This window comes from Anas platyrhynchos, chromosome 9 (genome assembly GCF_047663525.1).
Source record: "Anas platyrhynchos isolate ZD024472 breed Pekin duck chromosome 9, IASCAAS_PekinDuck_T2T, whole genome shotgun sequence".
NCBI classification, from domain to species: Eukaryota; Metazoa; Chordata; class Aves; order Anseriformes; family Anatidae; genus Anas; species Anas platyrhynchos.
The window spans coordinates 18,525,415-18,546,481 of record NC_092595.1 but is presented as its reverse complement, the minus strand read 5'-3'; the positions used below and the strand labels follow the sequence as shown (position 1 = coordinate 18,546,481).

Sequence of the window (21,067 nt, the reverse complement as noted above, 5' to 3'; positions counted from 1 at the left end):
CAGTGAGTTTTCCTTTTTTAAAGAGAAATTGTATTTCAATATCTATCTTCTGGAAGGGACCATATGTCAGCCAACCAATCCCCTTCATTATTCCTAAGTTGGTCTTGGCATATGTTACTGATTGTTGTCTGTCTTTGAATAACTAAACATATGAGATTATAATGTGAAGTATAAATGTATAAACGTAAGCAATTAGCAATGAAATAGCCTTCATTTTCTTTATTTTCTGTGTTTGTTTCTCTTGCTTTCCTATCACCAGGCTGAATCTCCAATGGATGCTCAAAATAGTGATGCACTCTCCATGTCCAGTGTCCTGCTTGACATTTTACTTCAAGAAGACGCATGTTCAGGCACTGGCTCAGCTTCGTCAGGGAGCGGTGTATCTGCAGCTGCTGAATCTCTAGGGTCTGGTTCTAATGGCTGTGACATGTCAGGGAGCAGAACAGGTAACCCTGGCAGCGAATACTCCTGGCATTTTAGAGGAGTTGGGGCATGATGCACTACAAGCATAATGTGAACATTGAGTGCTTTATGGGAAAAATCTTTCTTGTCTTTAATCCTCATGGTACAATTTATTCTAGATTTCTTTTATCACATCACATGATAGTTTTTCTACTATGCTTGGTTTACAGTATAAAACTTCTGAACTTTTTTTTGTATGTAAAATAGCCAGTAAAATTCTGCATAGGTATGATGGAATAATGAAGGGAAAACGTATTCCTTGGCGTCTCACTTCAGACTTCTTTAGTTTATTTTTCTATTGCGATTTAATAGAGATTTAGCTTGAAAATTCATGTTTTAAAAACAAAGCAGTTACCTAAGGGGGAAGGGGAGTTTTGTTTGTTTAAAAACAGTTGTTGTATTTAGACTTTTAGTTCTTTTTAGCCTTCTCTAGTTTGGAAAATATTCAAACAATCCATGTATTTGAAAATTTATAACGAAGCTTTAAAATTATTTTTAAAGGTAGTAGTGAAACTAGTCATACCAGCAAATACTTCGGGAGTATTGACTCTTCAGAAAATCATCATAAAACAAAAATGAAGGCAGAAATGGAAGAAAGCGAGCACTTCATTAAGTATGTCCTTCAGGATCCTATATGGCTTTTGATGGCGAACACAGATGACACTGTTATGATGACTTACCAGATACCTTCTCGGTAATTCTCATGCTGTAGTACCTCATGAAATGCTTATGTGTACAAGATATGAATTACTGTCTCAAAAGAAGAGAATTTGTTTTAATGTTTAGCTTGGTGTCAAGAAGAATTCTTGCTTCCTTTTTATCTTCTGCATGCTACACAATACATCCTAAAAAAGAATTATTTGATTAGGCCTATATAGAGGTGCATATATATTAGGCCTATATTGAGAAGCCAACTGGTTTTTAGGTGTGCCGTAAGGAAAAGAATTAACACTGGGTTTCTTGGAATCTTCCTGTACTCATCTCTTACAGATGTGTACACCTTGTAAATGTTGGGTGTGGGGTGTCTCCTGTTTTTAAGTTTCTTAGTCAAGGTGGGGTGTGGAGGAGCTTTGTCAGCTGACATAGAGCTACGTATTCTAAATCTCTTCCTCTGTCCTGTACTGAAATCCATTCTTGATGGCCTTCTTAAACATACCTTATTTCTTTGGTTCTGGTGTTTCATACATGTATTTAGTGTCTGTTTTGGGTTGTCATCCTAGTGAAGGGGAACTTGGAACATACTGCAGCAGGGGGAAACTCTAGTTCTTCGTTTCACTGGTGATGCGGCCTGAATAGTTCTAAGGAAACTGTTTTAACTGGGATTTGGAAAGATAATGAGCCAGCAGAGATATGTTAAAGTTGTCTGCAAGTGTAGAAGGCTGAAATAATCACATTTAATTTTCTTCCAATATAAGATCTGTAAGCTTAACATTCCATAACAAAAATAGTCTTTAAAAATGTTAGTATTTGTTTAACCTTATGTAGGCATAAAGCCCAGAAACTGTTCAAGCTCAATTTCTAAATATATTTTATTTCAGAGATTTGGAAACAGTCTTAAAAGAAGATAAGCAGAAATTAAAGCAAATGCAGAAACTACAGCCAAAATTTACAGAAGAACAGAAAAGAGAGCTCATTGAAGTTCATCCATGGATCCAACAAGGTGGACTGCCAAAAACTGTTGCTAATTCTGTAAGTTTAAATGAGTTGGTTACTTTTGCGTGTATAACAACACTTAAATTATTAGCTGCCTGTGTTAGTTTTCCATTCTGGCTGCTGCAAAAGCTTGGTCAGTTATGCTGGGAAAAAGTTTATTTCAGGCTTGATTTAATTTATCACAGGTCTTTTTCCAATGGGAAAGTTAAAGTAGTGGTGAATGCAGTGTAAGAGATGTCCTTGCTATTTCTAGCTTTCTTGTATCTAATTGCAATTTTGTATGTAATAAAACTTTTGGCTGCACTGATTTTAAAAAAGAAAAATCTCATATGACTTGAAAAACTTCAATCTTGTGTATAGAAACTTAGGCTTTCTTTTTTCTAACTTAAACTTTCTTTAAAGTATGCAGAGGAACAGGGCATTCCCATTCACTTTTGTATTAAATTTTTCCTGCAGGATCAACTCTTGGTTGTATAAGTTGATTAATAGCTTGGAAAACAAAATGGCATCCTTTCAGTTGTACTGCCTATCTGTGAATTTCACTGTATGTACAAATGACTGACTGCATTCTGCATCCCTAAGCTGAGCATCACTTGTAGCTTTTTTTCCCTGATCAGCTATCAAATGGAGAGGCTCTCTTTATTCAGTCATTTCAAAAGTCAGTAACAGAACTGCAGTGAAGTCCTAGCAGTGCAACTGATGTGAACAAATTATTGCAGTGTTGGCAATCAAATGTAGGAGAATGTGATTTGTAGTGCACATAAAATGTCAGCATTGTAAATGATCTGTGCATAACTGCTTACAGTAGAGCTCTCAAGTATCTATATTATTTACTACAAGTTATAAAATGATTGTGTAGGAAAAGTTGGGAATGGAATACACCGGGTGTAGCACAGATTGAAAGGTTCCCTTGGAATCAGGGTTCACATACAGATGGACTAGTGTTTAGAAAAGCTTTTTTTTCCTTTGACTTATTAATGTTTATATTTTTCTCTAGGAATGTATTTTTTGTGAGGACAATATACAGAGCAACTTTTATACATCATATGATGAAGAAATCCATGAAATGGACCTTAATGAAATGATTGAAGACAGTGGGGAAAACAACTTGGTTTCTCTGAGTCAAGTCAGTGAAGAACAAACATAGCCTTTGAGCCTGTTGCTTTTAAAGCTGCTTCAAAATTATGGTGATGATCCGTAAAAGTTTTAATCTTGTTTCCAGCAAGATGAATCTGGTTCGTAAAACAAATGTGTTTTTCTTGCTCTAAGAGTCATTTGTGAAAGAATCTCTTTTTAAATGGTGGCAATCTCTTCCCAGTAAGGACATTGTTGAAGATGGTATAGCTTTTCTTTAAAAAAGACTCATATTTTGCACTTACATGCCTCAAGTATTTCTTTATAAAAGCTTTCATTGATGCCTACTGAGTGGGTCAATGAGTACTGAAAATCCCGTTGCGAACATAACAGTTCTTCAAATCTCCTTTGGATAATGATTCAGCATTATACATTGTTCTAGGCATTTTGCTTAGTGGCTCTTTAGCATTGCTCTTAATATCTGAAGTGGTCCAGCATAGTAGAAGAAATAACCTGCCAGAAAATCAATTCACACTTGCCCTTTGTGTACCAGTCAATTCATCTTCTTTGTTTCTTGTAGTTTTGACTATAGTAACACTTTTTGTCTCAGAGGAATGTTAAACTACTTTTGTAAAATGATCTTTGGTTAAAATATTTACATGGATATGTAAGAAAGTATGGGTGAGTGCTGACTACTCTGTAGCCTTTTGTTAAATGGACGCTGCGATCCTATGAACTGATTGTTATCCTGAAGCATCATTTCTGAGAACTTATACATGGGAAATCTTTAAGCATAAAGATTTAAAAACTGAAACCCCAGAGGTTAATTGCCTATGCTCCTGGGACTGTTAGACAAAGCTTGGTATAACTTTTTACCTTCCTTTTGATTTGTTCCTTCAGGAAGTTGGCCATTGCTTTTTTTTTCTGTTTGGCTAAACAAACATACATCAAACTTGCACGTGGCAAGGAAGGATTAGCCATTTATCATAATTGGAAGATGCTTTTTATAATAAGAGATTGTGAGAATACCATTGACTTTCATTACATTTGAACTGCATAATCTAAAACTTGGTGTGACTGGAATCCTTTGCTGTAAAGGATTTAATTTTAATGCCTCTGAGACTGTATCAACTTGAATATATGCGCTTTATGTTCTTGCACTGTTTGTACATGTTGGATGTGGGAAGAGAAAAAGTAACTTAATATTTGTTAGTTAAAGGACATTTAGTTGCACCACTGCTAGATGCCAGCTTGTAGGTCTTGGAGGTGAAAGACAAAGAGAAATTCAATTAACTTTTGATGTTTGTCTTAAAATATTTTTCATGGAATGTGTTTCATATTTTTTTTGTTTTCATTAGCATAACATTTCACCAAAACTTAAGGTTATTTTCATTCTACAAAAAGTCCACTTTTTATACAAAGAGGACCTGAAGGTCGATCTGACGCCACCAAAAACATGAAGAAGCAACTGGTATTTGCTTAGTGGAAGAAATGTGTAAGGGAATTGGTTATTAATTGGACAGTGTCATAAAGAAATTTTCAAAGGAGGCAGGTTCTTCAGTTAGCAAAGAGTGTGAACTTGTGAAACAAGTAGAATTACAACTTAAAGTATCTAAATGTAGTGTGAAACACTACCCAGTATGATCTGATTCCTGTCTTTAATAGTTCAGCAAGGTCAAACTTTATTATTTGTAAATATAAACTAAATGAGAAACTTTGAAAAATGTTGTAGTTCAAGTCCATTGTATTAAATGTTTTAATCATAAATGGAACAGTGCAGCTATACCAGCATATTACATATTCCTTTTTTTGTTACAAGTAAACACAATTTTAATTGGACCAGGGTTTGGGAAAAATAAAAGCTTTATATAAAGGAGCGCATCATAATTCAATTTTTTTCAGGGACTTCTCAACCACTTTGTGAACTTTGCTTTAGCATGCTTTTTTTTTTTTCCTGGTTGTGTTTTTTTTGTTGTTTTGTTACTTTTTTTGTTCTCATTTCTTTTTGTCAATGACCATCTTGTAACCATAACTTAGTGAAAGGAAGAGAGAAGTATATTTAGAGCATTTTGTGGATGTGCTTACTTACGGACTTAATCTTGCATCCTTAAAGTGTTTGCATTTACAGGGTGGTATTAAATATTTTCCTGTAACTTTAAATCTACATGCCTCCATTTATAGATAAGATTCTGAAGCTGTAATTTTTCCAAACTGTTGTAAGATGATTTACTTGTGATGACACTTTGTCAACATGTCAACAATGTTTTCTGTACACTGTGCAATATATTTTGGTTTTGCCACTTGTGACTAATTTTTATGACTTTGCTTTTTAGAAAACTGGTAAATAAAACAGATATATTTTTAGTTGCCTTTCTGTTTCTTGAGCCTTCTACTCCATGTAAGAAGCAAAAATACATACATTGCAGCAAGTACATGAAGTGGCATTTCAAAGAAGAATTTGTAAGCTGTGAAGATAGTTGGTGGCTCACTATCCTGAAAGAAAACTGTTGCCAGCTTGCCTGACTCACAAGTTCAGTTATGAATTGCAAGTCTTTATGTTGAATAGTCATGCTGAAAATGTGCACACATTTAGTACCTGGAAGTGGATATGCAGCTGGGTTTTCTGTGTGATGTTCAAAACCTGTAGACGGCATGCTGTCCTTTCTTGCTTTGTTTAATGTCATCTTTAAATACCTTTTCTTCTGCAGCCATCTCTAGCTTTAGAGGTAGAGAATTTGTTATGCCCCATAAATTTGATTTGTACAATGATTATTAGTCTTAAGTGGTGGTATAAGACTGAAGATTGTTTGAACTTTTATGCTGGATTTTACCCCTTTTACTGTTTTTTTTTACTGTTTTATACTCTGGTGGGTTGAGAACGTGGAGAGGTGTGAATACGTGTATTCTCATAGCTATGATGTAGTTCAGCATGTGAGGAATATAAATTTGGACCACTGCCCTCCTCCAGTTTAGGAAGAACCCACGTTATCATAACTCCATTGTGTATGTTTTTTCCTGACTCTATTTTGGGATACTTTTTTTTTTTAACAGAAAAGCTGGTACAATTCCTAATGTAGTCATGAGGGAGACATGTGCTGCAAAAGTCATGGTGTTTACGTGCAAAAAAAATAGTGCACTGTGCAGGTGAATTGCATGCACACCAAGGGTACAATTGTTGTGTGGTGTGCACTGTTGCCTGAATTTACGATGTTCTAAGGTACACTTGCTGAACCTATCACTCAAATCCCTTTGAAGTCTTCTGAATTGACCCTAAATACATGAGCAGTTCTGTGTACATGAAATCTGAAATCCGTTTTTGTCATGATAGCACCTTGGTTCCTTGCTTAATGAAACACGCAGATAAGAAAGATACCAATAAAGCATTTTACAGAACTACAAATTTGAGAGTTATGCCCAAATATGGGGATCTCTGCAACTCAGTAGAGATGGTGTTATGCTGGTTTTTGGATGTAAGTTGTGATAATGGATCTATAACTGTTGGAGAGCGGTGGTGCTGCTGCAGTAAATTACCAGGTAATGTTTCACAGTTACAAGCACACACAAACAGAAGCAGGAGTATTTTTCTTTGTGTTTTTTTTTCTTCTTAAATCATAAGTGTAATAACAGTACGAGTTAAATGTGGCTTTAGGCATTTGCATTGTCGGCACTCAGAGATAACAGCTTGCTTTACGGGGCAGGGCTGTTGGGAGCAGTCTTTGTCAGAGTTTTTACCATCTCTGTAGCCCCTAGGCGTCACTGGTGTCCTTTGATTAAATCTGGCTATTTTGCTGCCACTGTACTTCCTCTATTCAGCTTCCTGTATTCTCGGGCTATTGAGTTTGCTCTTACATCATTTGATAAGAGATCTGTGGCTAGAATTCCAGATAATGTGGTGGGAAAACTCATAATGAAGAGTTGTTGGCCCAATGATAATCAACACAAATAGGAAACAAATATAAACTTTCTGCTTGGGAGAGGGAGAGAGGCTGCTGAAAAGCATCGGATTTTAGTCCACTTAAAGCTGGCATGAATTTGGAGAACAAGTGTTTTGCTTTACTCGAGCATCAAGATCCTCGATTTTTCTTTCCTTGTGTTCCCAGGAAGGGTGGAAAGAAACCAATGCATTGATAAATCTGACTCAAACATGATGAAATGAGCTGCATACTTCTGGCAGAGCGACAAACTGATGACTTAAAAGGAAAACAAAGTTTTTAAGAGTAATTTCCAGAAATTCCAGTGTTTACTTGATTACAAAGGCTTGTGAGCTTGAGAAACATTAGATGTGTTGATCAGGGCAGCGAGCAGCTCACCATCCCCTTTCTGTTAGAGGCTGTGGAAGAGGACAGTGTTCAGGGGATGGTACAGAATGTCTTTAGCTTGGTCAGTTTGCTTTACTAGTTAACATTTTTCTTTTTTGGAAAGACTTATGTCAGGCTTCCGAAGTGTGAAAAGTATAAGTCCAGGAAGAAACTGAAATGCTGGAGTTTTGATCATGGGTACTTGTCTTGGCATCTGCTGAAAAGTTCAAAAGTACATTAGGTTGAAGTGTGCATGATGGGGTTTCATTCTACAACAGCAAAAAAGCTGCTATGGCAACACATGAACACTGTTTTAACCTTAATGAACAACATGGAAGTATGAGAGCACCTGCCATTTGTTACTAAAGAAAATGCTTTTTAGCCAAAAATAAAAAATTCCCAGTGAAGGACAATGAATGTCCCAAGGTGCTATAAATAGTTCAGGTGGCAGGCCCTTTGCTGTTTATATTAGTTACAGGACACAAGTTTACACTTGTTTTCGTTTTTTGTTTTTTTTTGTGGTATTTTTTAACTGGACTGTTTTCAACACTGGATTAATCAAAATGAGTGGGTGCTGTGGTAAAACGTGTGTTTCCTGTGGTGCACACGATGATTTCTGTGTAATACAGAATTAGGAAGTTAGCAAGGAGGATCTCAAGCACCTGCTGCCACTGGGGTAGCTGTCTTTGGTGGGGATGGCATTACACCAGCCCTAGCTGGCCATGCTGCTTTGCACTTCATGTGTTTTAACTAGACCAAACAAGAATAAATCTGAAGATGTATTAGAGTTTCCTGGTGTGTTAAGATTTGTCAAGGCATACTGTATTAATACACGCATACAGGATATAGCGAACTTATTACCCCCTTTTAATTGTCAAATGGTCTAAAAGCCATTTCTTTGTATTACTGTTGCACTGTTTAAAAAAAAAAAAAAAAAAAAAAAACAAAACACATATTGATGTACTTCTAAATGAATTTGACTATTGCTTGTCCAAGGTAAGGTTTGCTGTTGTTCCCTTCTGCTGTCACTAGCTGACTCACTTTTGCGTTTCCTGTGTGTTGGCTTTTTTAAATTGTTTTGTGTTTTTGTGTTCTTGTTTTTGTTTTTCCCATCCCTAGGGGAAACAAAAGAAAAGCAAACCTAGAAACCAGAGAACCCAGCAACCTAATTATAAAAGCCCTTATAACAAGCTGGCTGGATAAATTTAACAAATGCATTTCTCCAGGTGGCTTTAATTTTCAGGTTTTTTAGGTGTATTTTGTTTGCTCCCCAAATTTTTGTGTTGTTGCTTTTCCTGACTGGGATAATGGCATTCCAGCTCTTGCTGCTGCTGCCAGGATTGTATCTTGTCTGTGTTGCGTGCCTTGGAAGCCAGGCGAAGTACTCTTGCCATAGCCGGGAACTAACTAGCATTGTTATGTGACAACAGGAAACTGAATATGGTGGGAGAAAGCTTTGTAGTGCGAGAGTACTTGTAGAAATAAAATTTGAGGCCTGGCAGCTGAAATGGAACCAGTGCTGCTGTGCTCTCAGTACAGTGAAAAGGCGAAGTCACAACATGTAGCACGTTAATGTTTAGCCCTGTGACTAAGTTGAAACTGAATCTCATTTTTGTTACTGTTCTTTGCTACGGAAGGAGAAAACAAATTTCAAGCCAGGCAGTACTGCAAGAACCGGCAGAAAGGCTGGGCAGCCTGCATTTGCCTCTTCTCTCATTTGGACAATCTCAAGCGCTGGAGTGGCTCAGTTCTGTGGAGTCCTGGCAAGACCTGCTCAGTTCCTCCAGCTGCCCAGGTAAGGATCATGTCTGTAGCACAGCCTGTAGGCAGGCACTTTATACTAAGGCTTTGCTCTGCACCATGTCTGGTCTGTGTGCTCTGACTTGTGCTCCTGCAGACTGCATCTCTTCAACCATCAAATGTTTGTTTTACTGGGAGCTTATGCAAATCTATTGGAGCACTTAAAGACTGAAGGTAATACATAAATTGGTCTGAGTGTTCCTGTGCTTGTGCTGATGCATTTCTCCTACTCTCCTTAACTTTCAGTTTGAATTTTGAATCCTGACACGTCTTCCCATATTCTGGAAAAAAAAAAAAAGGTTTTCCGTGGCTCAGTTGCATTTCTAGATTTAGTAAAAGCAGAGGCTTACAATGAAAATATTTAATTAAATTGCAGAGCAAGTTTGTGCTAAGCAATCAGGAGCAGCAAAGTCTTGTGATAGCTGTAGTGCCAGAGGTACAGTATATTTAGAGTCCTAAAATGCTGTTTCTGCAGCTATACAGAATTCTGAGAAACAAAATAACATCTTATGTATTGTCATTGCAAGAATAAAATGCAACTCACTGTGCCAACCAGTATATTTTCATATAATTGCTTTTAAGTCAAATTTAAAATCAATTTTACAATCTTGGATTGTGCAATGTAATAACTACTTACTAGAATTGTTTCTCTTTGGGATAAATGATGTTTTAATTTACTTCCTGTAGACTTTTTTTTTAAAGCAGTGGAGTTAAAGAAAAGTATGTGGCTGCCGCAGGGCATGAAAAAAGAAAGAATGACCTGAAATCACTCTGGCTGCATGATTTTCTCCAGACTGGCATGGAAGTCTTGGTTAACAACCCTAGCCCTCAAGCTGAGCTCCCAAAGCCCTGGGGCTGCTCCATCCGTGCCTTCAGGCTCTTGTACAGAGACTCAGTTGCCAGAGTGGGGCCAAAAGCAGCGGCTTCACGAATGGCAATTTGGGTATGGGAAACTAAAACAAAGTTTGGCACGGTGCAAAAGTGACAATGTGAAGAATGTGGTGATCAGGAATTTAATTCTGGTGTCTGTATGCTGTTGTATTTACCAGCCCCTCATTTTTTTATTTCTGAAGTGCTGCTGTGAGGCTGTGACTACTGAAGACTCTCCCAGCTGCTCTGGGCAGGCTCTTTGGGCCAGGAAGACGGGGAGGGCTGGCCAGGAGTGCTTTCTGCTCGGGTCTGCTCGCTAGAAGATGTGTACCTCTTCTGAAACGCCACCTCCCTGCTTGCTGCTTCACTGAGAGGCTTTTGTGTGCTGTTGATTGTCTTGAAGTTCCCTTCTGCCTGATGTCCTTTCAGAGAAAAATTCAAGTATACATGTATAAGAAAAATCCTAATATCTATGTATAAAATATCTCTATGTTAGAAGTATGTTAAAATTGGTAGCTGACATAATCACTTGACGACAACAACAAAGGAGTCCCACAATGTAAAGAACTAAAATCTTTCTTCCATTGTCTTCATTTGTGTACAAATGAAGAGATGATTACCAAAAAGGTAATTACCAAACTGCTTTGAATGGACGTTCTTAAAGCGTTGGATCTAGTTAGGCAGTGTATTTAAAGCTCTTTACTGGTAATCAACCTTGTGTTACCTGAGCACTGAAACTAAGTGAAATCAATATAAAGGCCTGACTATTAAAACAACATTGTGTTATCAGTCCTACCAGTCCACTTAAAATCTTTTCTTTTTATGTACTTTGCCATTGTGAGGCAATGCTTAAATCTTTTAATTTAAAGAACAGTTTTCAGGACTTGTGGTTCGGGTTCTCAGGGAAAATGCTGGCTGAGAAGGGGGATAATCAAGCTAACAGGACAGCAAAATAAGGTTGTCTATATCCTAATCTGTAAAAACATTTATCACCTTCCATCAGTTTCACAGCTGAATGATATAGATTGGACCACAGTACATACTGTAAATGTTTGTTGGTTTTTTTTTTTTACAGGTTTCACTTACTGACAGAATTAGTTTGAAGTGATACAGGACTGCCTCTGTCACCTAATTTAGTGCTCATAGGCTTGTGAAGTTTATGGTGTTAACGTTTACTTGTTACACTGATAAGTGGCTTTACAGATGGAGTCTTTCTGAACGTATTTGACAGGATCAGAGGGTCCCAAATGCTCTGGAAGCTGTTGAGCATTAATGCTACCCATGGCGCCATTCAAGAGGACAAATTAAAGTGATGCAAAGGAAGGTTGGGATATCTTGGCCAGCATAATGTAAGTGGTCGATGTGTCTGAATGGGTTGGCAGTAAATTAGGTCCAAAAAGCATAGCACTGTGTCCTAATGTGTTGTAAATACCATCTCTATTTATAAACTCAAGTTCTTATCACCTGGTTGACTTGCCCAGTCTAACTTGCTTATTCAAGTATTTCTGAAGAGGGCTTTAAAAACTTTGGGATGTTAAAAACTTTCGGATATAAAACGTGTTTTTGGCTTGAGAGGGGCATGTAGGGGAAAGACATGTATTATTTGTTCTCCAGGTGTACGGGTGCTTACAGCCTTCCCTGACTTCATGGCATCATCAGCGCATGTAATAGTTACTTGAAGCTGATTGCCAAGACTTACTGTGAGTAAACTGCTTTATTAAATGTATCCACAACTTTCCAAGCATTGTGTGTGTCATACCTCTAAGGCTCTTAGATAAGATGAGGATTGAACTGTGACACTTGGGCTATATATAGAACCTGACAGTTTGTTGCTCTGGAAACATTTGGGTTGCTGCACTCTGGTTTGTGACTTTCAAGAAAGAATTGAAGGAAGAGGATAACGACAGAGGTCCAAAGGGCACTGCCTCTTCTTTGAAATCACTTACCACCTTTTTAAAAATAGTTTTATCAACAGCAAAACACCATTTATCTTTCTTCAGGAGAGACATAACGATTATTTGTCAGAATTTGAGGAAAAAGATTGAGATGAATGTCTCTGACATTGTGGATACTTGGACCTTAAAAATCAGTTAAATTGAATTGAGACAGGGAGTGTTTAAAATGCAGACACAAAAGGTAGACAAAGGGGTTAAATCTGAGCACCTCCATGGGCTATGACCATAACAAATGAGCAGGTAGCCAAAACAGGGAAGGTTGAAATTGCACAATTGTCTAGACAAAAGGAAGAGGGGGGGTGGACGTGCAGAAAGGGGGAGAAGGGATGGGAAGAAAGGTGAGGATTAGAGCACTTGGCAAAAGAAGCTACAGCACCAAGCCCCAACCCCCAAGAAGGGCTGTGTCCACCTGGGTTTTCTGGTAAACTAAATTCCCAAATGCCAGAATGGTCAGAGTCCAAGTACAGATCAGAACTCAGAAATAACATTTAAAAACTAAGTTAAATCAAAGTTTTGTCTCCAGATACTTCAGATTTTGGTGGTCTTGAGAACCAAAACCTAAATAGATATTTGGGCCATTTGATGAATCCATCTGTAGTTTTTATTTAGATTGATGTATAAAATAACTCTGTCTAGACAGTTTCTTAATACTGATGTTCCTTAACAACAAGAACAGTAAGTACAAAACGTGTGAAGTGTTTGTTTCAAGGGAAGGACAGGGGAAGTAGAAGCACTTCCGTTCTTGATGTTGCGTGTTTGTTTCTTGCTGCTCAGATGCCATGGTTACAAGTACTACAGAAAACAAACCAGTGGCACCAGGTAGGCTCCCCTGCATTGCTCCAGCAATACTGATTCCTCTGCCAGTTTGTGGGATTCCAATAGGAAATCAACGGAGGCTGAACACTGAACATCTTCTTCAGCTACAGAAGGGACCAGATGGCCAGATCTTCCGGTTTGGGCCAGAGGGGTGAGTCTTCCCCATTACAGTGTAAGGTTCTGCTGCATTTCTGGAGGAAATGTACTCAGAGGAACACTGGGATCCACACCTAACTCCTTTAGTTCTTGCTTGGCCAAGCATTGCTGGTTTCTTGCAGCAAGGATCTATTTCTTGCTGACGATTCAATGTGGTGACTGTGTATGCTGTATTGTGAAGGTAACTTGCTGGAGGGTTGATTACTAGACCAAAGAGCCCACCTGTTTGTGTACAGGAGACTTAGAAGTACTTGGAGTAGCATCTAGTTTATTCAAGGAAAGAGATAATAATTGAGAACCCTCTTATAATTGCCAGCACTCTGGGGACCCATTTTTCCAAAGTAGGCAGACCCCAAATTTCCCAGTTTGCTTCAAAGTATGCTGTTTGTGAGTAGAAGAGGAAAAAACATAAAACAACCAAAGCAAACCAACAAGACCTTTCATGCTTGACTGCATGTAACTGTTCTTTCTTGATCTACCTATTTTACACTACACTGATTCTCTTTATGTTTGTTTGCATATTTCATTTCCCATATGGTCTATGCCATTTACATCTATTAATTTTACATGCATGTGTGCTGCTGACTCAGTGTGGTCATTGCCAGGCTGGCCAAGGATAACTTCTCTGAAGTGTGCAGAGATGGATAGGACTTAATATACCTGTTTGGGTGAGCAAATAAAGCAAGAAGATCGAGCATGTACCTTTGTCATTTGACTGAGGTATATCAATGCTTATGCTAAACACTGTATGCTGACACTTTATGCCAAACTGTAGCAGTTCACCCAATACCAATAAGTCTCCTATTTCAGCCATAGGAGGACTTGGAATATGAATTTTAAGGGGTATTTCAATTGAGTTGGCCAGTTCAGCTCAAGAAGACACACAAAGGTGTCTTCATTACAGAAAGCAGGTAGTAAACACCAGCTAGTGCTTGCTGACCCAAAGGAGGCAAATTAGCTAGGACTTGCATCACTGAGGCCTGAAAAAAAAACATTTTGGTGCTGTGAACAACCCCTCTGCCTTGGTGGAAAAGTTACGGGGCTGACAATGTCTCAGGAGTTTGTTTTCCCTTTTCCATCTGTGGAATGCCAATTGTGAAGACTTGCAGGGTGGCAGTAGAAGGGATTTTGTAGTGACTCTCTGCAGCCCATGTTGGTTCTGACAACGTCAGTGTAGTGAGAATGAAATGCTAAAGTTTTGCTAGTGTGCCTCTCATTCATGGATAGTCCAAATGAACAAATACAATGAATACAAAGAAGGCCACTAGATGAAGTCCTTTCTGAAGCACATAACAGAGCAGATACGCGAACTCCAAGCGATGCCCAGTAACTTCCTTTTCTTCTTAATGAGCACATCTTTTAAGGATATTTTTAAGGTTTGTGTCTTTGGTGATTTTAAATTCAGCTGCTTTACTTTGTACCTAAATGGTTTATGCTTTTGCAGAGTTCAGCTGAGGGTAATTCACTCTGGGCAATTCCTGAAGCTGTCTGCAAAAGTGTGCTTCAGGGTGCCCTAGGTCTGCACTTTCCCAGATGGAAAAAAAACAACAAAGCCAACACTAAAATGTACTCACTGTACTTTCACTCTAATTTTAGTCTGAGATCAATGTAAAAACTAAAAGACTACAAAGTGAAGTAGTTTTATGCTTAAGAAATCTAAGGCCAGAAGGGATCATCCAGTCTAATTGCCAGTATGTTGTAGTTTTACTAAGTCCTTTGTGTTTAAAAAAAAAAAAAAAAAAAAAAAAAATTGTTTCTGGAAGAATACTGTCTCATCTGACCTGCTGACATAGTGAAAAAGGGAATTTGTGGCTTTTCCAGTGTCTGACTTCAATCTTTTACTTTCTCATTTCAAACAGTTTGAATCCCCTATCTAGCACTTGGCATTTAAGACTCTACTTTGTTGGATTAAAAGGCCTTTTGAACCCATGACTTACTCAGCTGGAAGGAGTGCAGTGTAACACAACGTATGCAGTGTGACCAATCAGATCACCATCAATCATCATCTTGTTTAACTAAAGTAAGCTTAAAATTTCCTACTGTAATGTGTATTTTCATGCTTGAATGTTTTCTGCACCAGATTTGATGTATTTTAACTTTCTTAAAATGCAGAAATAAGGATTACAGTTGCTGAAAACAATAATGAAAAACAACAAAGAAATGCTTACATTCCTTATGCAGCTAAAAATCCCATGGAAGGAAACAGACTGGCTTTTTTCCCCCCTTTTCCCTTCTCTTAGCTCATGTAAGCCTTACAGGATTAAGGCACACTATTTAGTGACCCTATCCATTCAGGTTACTGTGAGCTCAGGGTATCTGTATGAGAGTGCATAAAAAAAGAGCTTTGAACCAGGGATCTCATGCAACAAAATGAAATACGTCTTAGGAAGCGGAAGAAGGATAGGCTTTTGGCTCAGCCAGCTGGGTTGGTGGACTGTTTGATCCTGCGTGACCTTGTTCAAACCTTTGCATCCATCTGTGGATGCAAACAAGAGGATGTTCTCCTGGGTCTTATCCATACCATCTCGTGTGTTTCAGTGGTGCCAAGCTGTGGCTGGTGGGGGAAGCTCAGCAGGGGACATGCTGTTTGGCCTGGTCATCCTCTTCAGTGGAGAGAAGGACGAACTGCTCAGGCAAAAGTCTTGGTGTGCTCCAAAAGCTAAAGGTTTGATTTGTAAAACCTAAGTATCTGCACCCACATCCTCGTGGGGAGGAGAAGTAGGGCTGGAGACCTGCTTGTGTGTGTGCTCATGTGCAGGTTGCTGATTGTTTGGAGGTGGGTCCATAAACTGAATCCTAAGACTGGGCTCCAACAGCTGGAGATGTCAAGATTGGATGGCCCCTTGGGATGTTATCTGTGGAGAGCTTACCAAAACGTGGCAAAGCTCTGGATGCCAGGGATAATGTTGGTTAATCCCAGCACATATCTCAGAAATAAATCCCCCTTTTCTGTGATTTGTTTCAATAGCACTTTGCTTAATGACAGCACCTTGGATGGTAATAGCCATAAGCTGCCAGTGTTGCAGGCAGGAATAAATTGTCTGCCTAGCAGAAATTTCCCTCTGTAGATGTCTGCATGGAAGTTGGCCTCCTCCCCTAGCCCTGCTGCTGAGTTCTGGAGTGATTTTTTAAAATTTTCTTCTGTTTTCTGTATCTGTTTTTTGTCATCTTTTCTGTTTCAACCTTATACTGGAATAGAGGCTGAAAGATTTACTTATTTGGAGGTGAAAGACTCTGCAGAGAACTACATGATATTTGCTAGTGGGTGACAAAAGAAGATGTCACTTGGTTTGGAGAACCTGAAGCCTGATCTTGCCCCTGGCTGGAGGCTCTGACAAAGCTCTGTTCTGTGTTGCCAGCAGCTCAGGAGAAGATTTGAACAGAAGTCCTCCCAGCTGACCTGGTGTAGGACGGAGTGCTTCTCCCCTGCAGCAGGTGTGAGTGACTGACATGCAAAGAGAGGGGAGGATGAGTCCTTTCAATTATTCTTCAACTGCATATCAAACGAAAGTCCCTCTGTTTGTGTGCTGTTCCTCTCTCCTTTTACAATGCAGCGCACTGTCAGATCAGTCAGTCTGTTCATATTACTTTGGAATGGAAAAGAGTAAAGGCAGTCCTTTCTGTAAAGAAGGGCTTTGAAAGGGTTCGCTCTTTTTTCATCAGAGCTGCTGGAAACCTTCCTTTCCCTCCCTCTTCCCCAGTCCAGCCCCTACAAAGCTCACCTCTTCCTGCCTTTGTCGGGGAAGTGTCAGATCTGACACCTTTGCAGTAAGGTACAGAAATGCAAATGGAGAAATCCAGCGGCACCTAATCAGAGGATGTAAACATTCTGTGAACCTAATTTGTGGATTTAAAAAAAAAAAAAAAAAGCCTTATTGCTAACACATTCTGGAAATGCTTTTGATGCTTTCTAAAAAACTGTAATAGCGGCACTTTGACCTGGCTTTTTCTTTTCAACCACCACAGGCCTGAGAAAGTCCTGCTGCCCTCCTGCCCTGGCTCTCCCTGACCATCGTGGCCTTTGGAAAGCAGCTGATGCGGCTGGCCAGGAGGCTGCAGCCAGCCCGGAGCTCCTCTGTGTTTCCTTCTGCAGTACCACAGGTAGCAGGGTCTGCCTGGTTCTCTAGTCCTGTCGTGGTGTAAGTGTGCAGGGAGCACTTAGGGCCCCACCAGTGGCTTCCCTCTGGGAAGGGCAACGGCACTTTGGATTTTGAAAGGGAACAGGTAAATGGGTAAGGCTGGCTTCAACTAGGAAGGGTCCTCACCGGTCTGCAAAGCTGCTTACCAGTGGTAACTCTGCTGCCAGCCCCCCAAATCCACTGCTGAACCAAAGCTAGCACTTTTATGTTGACTCTCAGCTGTGTTTCTGTCACCAAAGTGTCAGGATTTGCACTTGCTCTCACCGCAGCGTTGCAGAAGAGCCCTAACCCGGCCGCCTTTCATCTCATGGAAATGAAGCTGAGCCTCGCTGTCTCTACTGTGCCCGCAGCAGCTGCAGCCAGCCCCGGAGCAGCCCTGGATGTCAAACCTTAGGACTTAAACCTTCAGTGAGCTCAGGCGAGTGGCTGCAGCCCTGTGCTTGCTGTTCTGCAGGAACACAGGGTGGGCTGTGCGTGGCTGTTACCTCTGGTCCTGTGCTCCACCACGAGCTGCCCAGCTCCGCAGGCTGCCTGGCCCTGTGTGTTACAGGCAGGGGCTGTGGCTCTGCCTCCCCTGTGAGGGCACCTGACAGGAGGGCTGTTTTCTAGGTACTGAAAGGGACTGTCATGGCATAGCAGGGTCACGTAGCACAATGTGTACCATGTTACTGAGGGGGGTATCATTACCTGGGCTAGTTGAGCAGAAGCAAAAAGTGAAGTATCAAACACTAACACCTTGGGGAAGCAGCTTTGCTTAAAAAAAAAAAAAAAAAGTGACATTGCACTGGAGCTAGAGAGGTGCAGGGTGAGTCCAAGAGGTCAGCTTGAGTGTAGGGTGTTACTTTTAGTGCAAGTGTCCCAGGTTCCTCCTTCATTTACACTTCAAAATGCTGACCTCCCTTCCTCCCTAAAGCAGAAAGGTCATTACAGCAGCTCTCCTGTTAAGCTGGTTTTTGCCCTCACAGTTCAAAGGGAAATTGGGGAAAAGCAGGGAGGCTTTTGTGCTAAACCAATCTGATGGCAATCTTTGAATAAGAACCCCCCACCTCAGGTAACTTTAAATAAATTACAAAGGAGGCCTACTGGTATCTTAGTTTCCATTTTTATTATTCCAGAGGGTTATTAACAAAAGAAAGTTACAGGTCCAGTCCCCTGGTAGTTAGGTTGCTTCCTTTCTTGCTTGTTCTGTGTTTGGGAACTTCCATGTATTAAATAACTTCACAATTGTTTTTGTTTCTTTCTTTACAATGGCAGCTCTCAAAGGTAATTACACAGCATAAGTAACTCGCTATCTCCCAGAAGTAGGAACACGAGGTATGACAAACCTCATGTACAGGAGGGCTGAGTTCAGCCCCCTTAAAATTTTTTTTTCTCTTCAGAAATACTTTAAGTCCACTGCATGCTCTGCATTCAAGAACAAAAACACAAGACAAAACTCCACCAGGAGCTTTGTCCAGTGCCTCTGAAGGTGGACTGCAGCTGTATGACCACCACCCCCTGCAGGGAGATGAGGTTTGAGCCTGGTGTCCACATGAACTGCTTGCCCAGGAGCCTGGGGCATGAGATAACCCTACAGTACTACACTGCCCACTGCAGTAAGGTAAGTGTCTGCTACTATTAAACAAAAGAAACATTTGAATTCCAATACTTGAGCTAACAATGCTTAGTACATGAATTAAGTGCTTAGTTACCAGCATTGTTCCAAGACATATACATAGTGTTGTTAGTAGTTAACAATAGGGCACTGTGTTCAAGTTTGTGAACTACTTAAAGTGTATCACACTGCAAAACACATAAAATCAGTTGTGAATTTAGTTTTTTATTAAAGATTAAAATAAAAAACATTTGACACCCTAATATACATAAAGTCACAATAAACTCAGATGTGCTAAAAGCAAAATGTGCATAAAGACACTCATTTCTAAAAGGCACCCTGCCACCAATATTTTAGATGTTTATCTAACTCCAACAGGTTTCTAGTTCTCTCTTCCTTCACTGAAGGTGAGACTCCAGACTGCTACCACGTACAGATGCTAACCACACCAACCCCTTTCAGGGATCTTTGCTATCACTAGAACACTTAAAACTGTGCATGCAGACTGAACTTCTCATGGATTTAACCATTAAGCTTTAAAATGCACAAGGGCTTTTTCTTAAGAGAAAAAGGTAGTGAGATTTGGGCCACTTATAAGGGCCAAAAGCATGAGACAGGGTTATGAGATAACTGGTGTGCATCCACCAAAGAGCTTTGCTACTAAAAAACCAGCCCCCTCCTCCCCCAGCCCATCCCCGACCTCTCATAAAAAAAACAACCCCCGAGTTACAAAACACCACACACACACGCAACATACACACAGCTGAAATGTTAACGTGTTTTGCTATTAGCCTGTCAGGGGGGTGACAGTGTCAGAGTGCCATCTACGCAGCCCCAGGATGCGGCAGTGCCAGGCGTGCAGGTCCGACAGCCACAGGGGCGTGCAGTGCCCGGCCGCTCTCCTCGCCGGGCAGCTCCACGTCGACTCCTGGGCGCACCGCTCCATTACCAGGGTCTCCACATGGATTTGGGTAAGCTGGGCGATGGCACACTGCGTGTCCGGGAGGCATCCAGTCCGTCGGTGGAGGTCTGGCCCAACTCAGCCTCTGCTTCATCAGAGTCGGAGCAGGTCTCCTCGCTGGGGGCTGGCGAGGGCGCTGAGGCAGGGAGCACCAGGCCGGGGGAGGCCTCGTCTGCAGGTCCCCTCGCCTCACTGCCGGGCCAGGGGCCGAGCGAGGGCTCGGCCACAACGTCCGCGATCAAGTCCTGGAAGCCGCCCTCGTTGAGGGGCATGGACTCCAGCAGGTGGTTGAGCAGCTCGGCCGCCGTGGTGGCGTCGATGCCGGGGCAGCTGGAGACGAAGGTGTGCACCTCGTGCATGCACTGGATGTACCCGGCGGCGAAGCGCTCGCTGGCCTCGCGCTGCAGCCGCCCGCCCTCTGCGGCCCGGGGAGGGGGAGACAGAGACAGAGAGGGGCCGGCGTGAGGCGCTGCCCGGCCCCGGCCCCGCCGCCCCCCCGCTGCCCCCCGGCCCCGCCACTCACCCAGCGAGCGGCGCTCCAGCACGGCCTGCACCCGCCGCACCGTCAGCTCCAGCACCTCCGCGTTCTCCAGCTTCGCCTGCAGCTGCCCCGGGGCGCCCAGGCCGTCAGCACGGCCCCGGCCCCCGCCAACACCCCCGGTCCCCTCCTCCTCCTCCTCCTCCTCCTCCCCCCGCCTCACCTCGGCGTCCGCCAGCAGCAGCCGCAGCTCCCGCAGGCTCTCGTTGATCCGCGCCCGGCGCTTCTTCTCCACCAGCGGCTTCCTCGTCTGCGGGAACACGGCGCCGTCAGCCGCCCGCCGCCTCCCCCCGGCTCCTCCTCGCCTCCCCGCGGCCCCTCCGCTCACCCTCCTGTCGGCACGGGCCCCCCCCGTGCCGCCGTCCCCGTCCCCGTCGCCGTCCCCCCGCGGCGGGCGGCCCCTGCCCGCGGGCGCCATGGCGGCCCCGGCCCCTGCCCCCGCTGCGCCCCGCTCCGGCCCCCGCCCCGCGCCGCGCCGCCCGCCTTATAGCCGCTCATTTGCATCTCAATGAGCCCATTGGCTGCGGCGCGCACAGAGCCGCCCGAGCGTGGGGCGAACGGGCCAATAGGAGCGGGACGCTTTGTCTGCGGCGCGGCGGGGCGGGGCGGGGCGGGGGGAGCGGGCGGGGGAGCCCTTGGGTGCCGCGGGGCGGGGGGGCGCGAAGGCAGCGGGGGCGGCTCGCTGGTGTCTCTATTTATGTTTAAATATTTGTGTTTTTGTTATTATTATTATTTAGGATTTTTTTTATTA

General features: G+C 42.0%; 2 protein-coding genes and 1 long non-coding RNA gene across 13 annotated transcripts in view; 2 read left to right on the top strand and 1 right to left on the bottom strand.

Moving 5' to 3' along the window:
* Nucleotides 1-5,553, top strand: part of PER2 (period circadian regulator 2) — a 44,042-nt gene extending 38,489 nt beyond the window's left edge. For all 7 annotated transcript variants that reach the window (XM_027463952.3, XM_027463951.3, XM_027463950.3 and 4 more), the window contains 4 exons: nt 260-446; nt 964-1,156; nt 2,001-2,151; nt 3,113-5,553. In XM_027463952.3, the coding sequence (XP_027319753.1) occupies nt 260-446; nt 964-1,156; nt 2,001-2,151; nt 3,113-3,262 (681 nt within the window). In that variant the 3' untranslated portion in view covers nt 3,263-5,553. The remainder of the gene's footprint in view (nt 1-259; nt 447-963; nt 1,157-2,000; nt 2,152-3,112) is intronic.
* Nucleotides 5,554-8,785: 3,232 nt separating this feature from the next.
* Nucleotides 8,786-18,508, top strand: LOC113844473 (uncharacterized). 4 transcript variants are annotated; one of them, XR_011811347.1, is made up of 8 exons: nt 8,786-9,282; nt 11,389-11,506; nt 11,772-11,857; nt 12,887-13,079; nt 14,944-15,104; nt 15,623-16,519; nt 17,051-17,185; nt 17,493-18,508. It is a non-coding gene; the product is annotated as an uncharacterized lncRNA (long non-coding RNA). The 4 variants fall into 4 exon arrangements; XR_011811348.1 differs by having other exon boundaries at nt 8,788-9,282; nt 15,623-15,749; nt 16,283-16,519; nt 17,051-18,508; XR_011811349.1 differs by having other exon boundaries at nt 8,791-9,282; nt 15,623-15,749; nt 16,447-16,519; nt 17,051-18,508.
* Nucleotides 18,509-19,022: 514 nt separating this feature from the next.
* On the bottom strand, nt 19,023-20,801 carry HES6 (hes family bHLH transcription factor 6). 2 transcript variants are annotated; one of them, XM_027464416.3, is made up of 4 exons: nt 20,645-20,801; nt 20,480-20,566; nt 20,302-20,377; nt 19,023-20,196 (listed from the first exon to the last, which is right to left on the bottom strand). In XM_027464416.3, exons 1-4 carry the CDS (start codon nt 20,732-20,734, stop codon nt 19,763-19,765), a joined length of 687 nt encoding a protein of 228 aa, XP_027320217.1. In that variant the 5' UTR covers nt 20,735-20,801; the 3' UTR covers nt 19,023-19,762. The 2 variants fall into 2 exon arrangements, with proteins under 2 accessions (XP_027320217.1, XP_027320216.1); XM_027464415.3 differs by having other exon boundaries at nt 20,302-20,383; nt 20,645-20,800.
* Nucleotides 20,802-21,067: the final 266 nt, after the last annotated feature.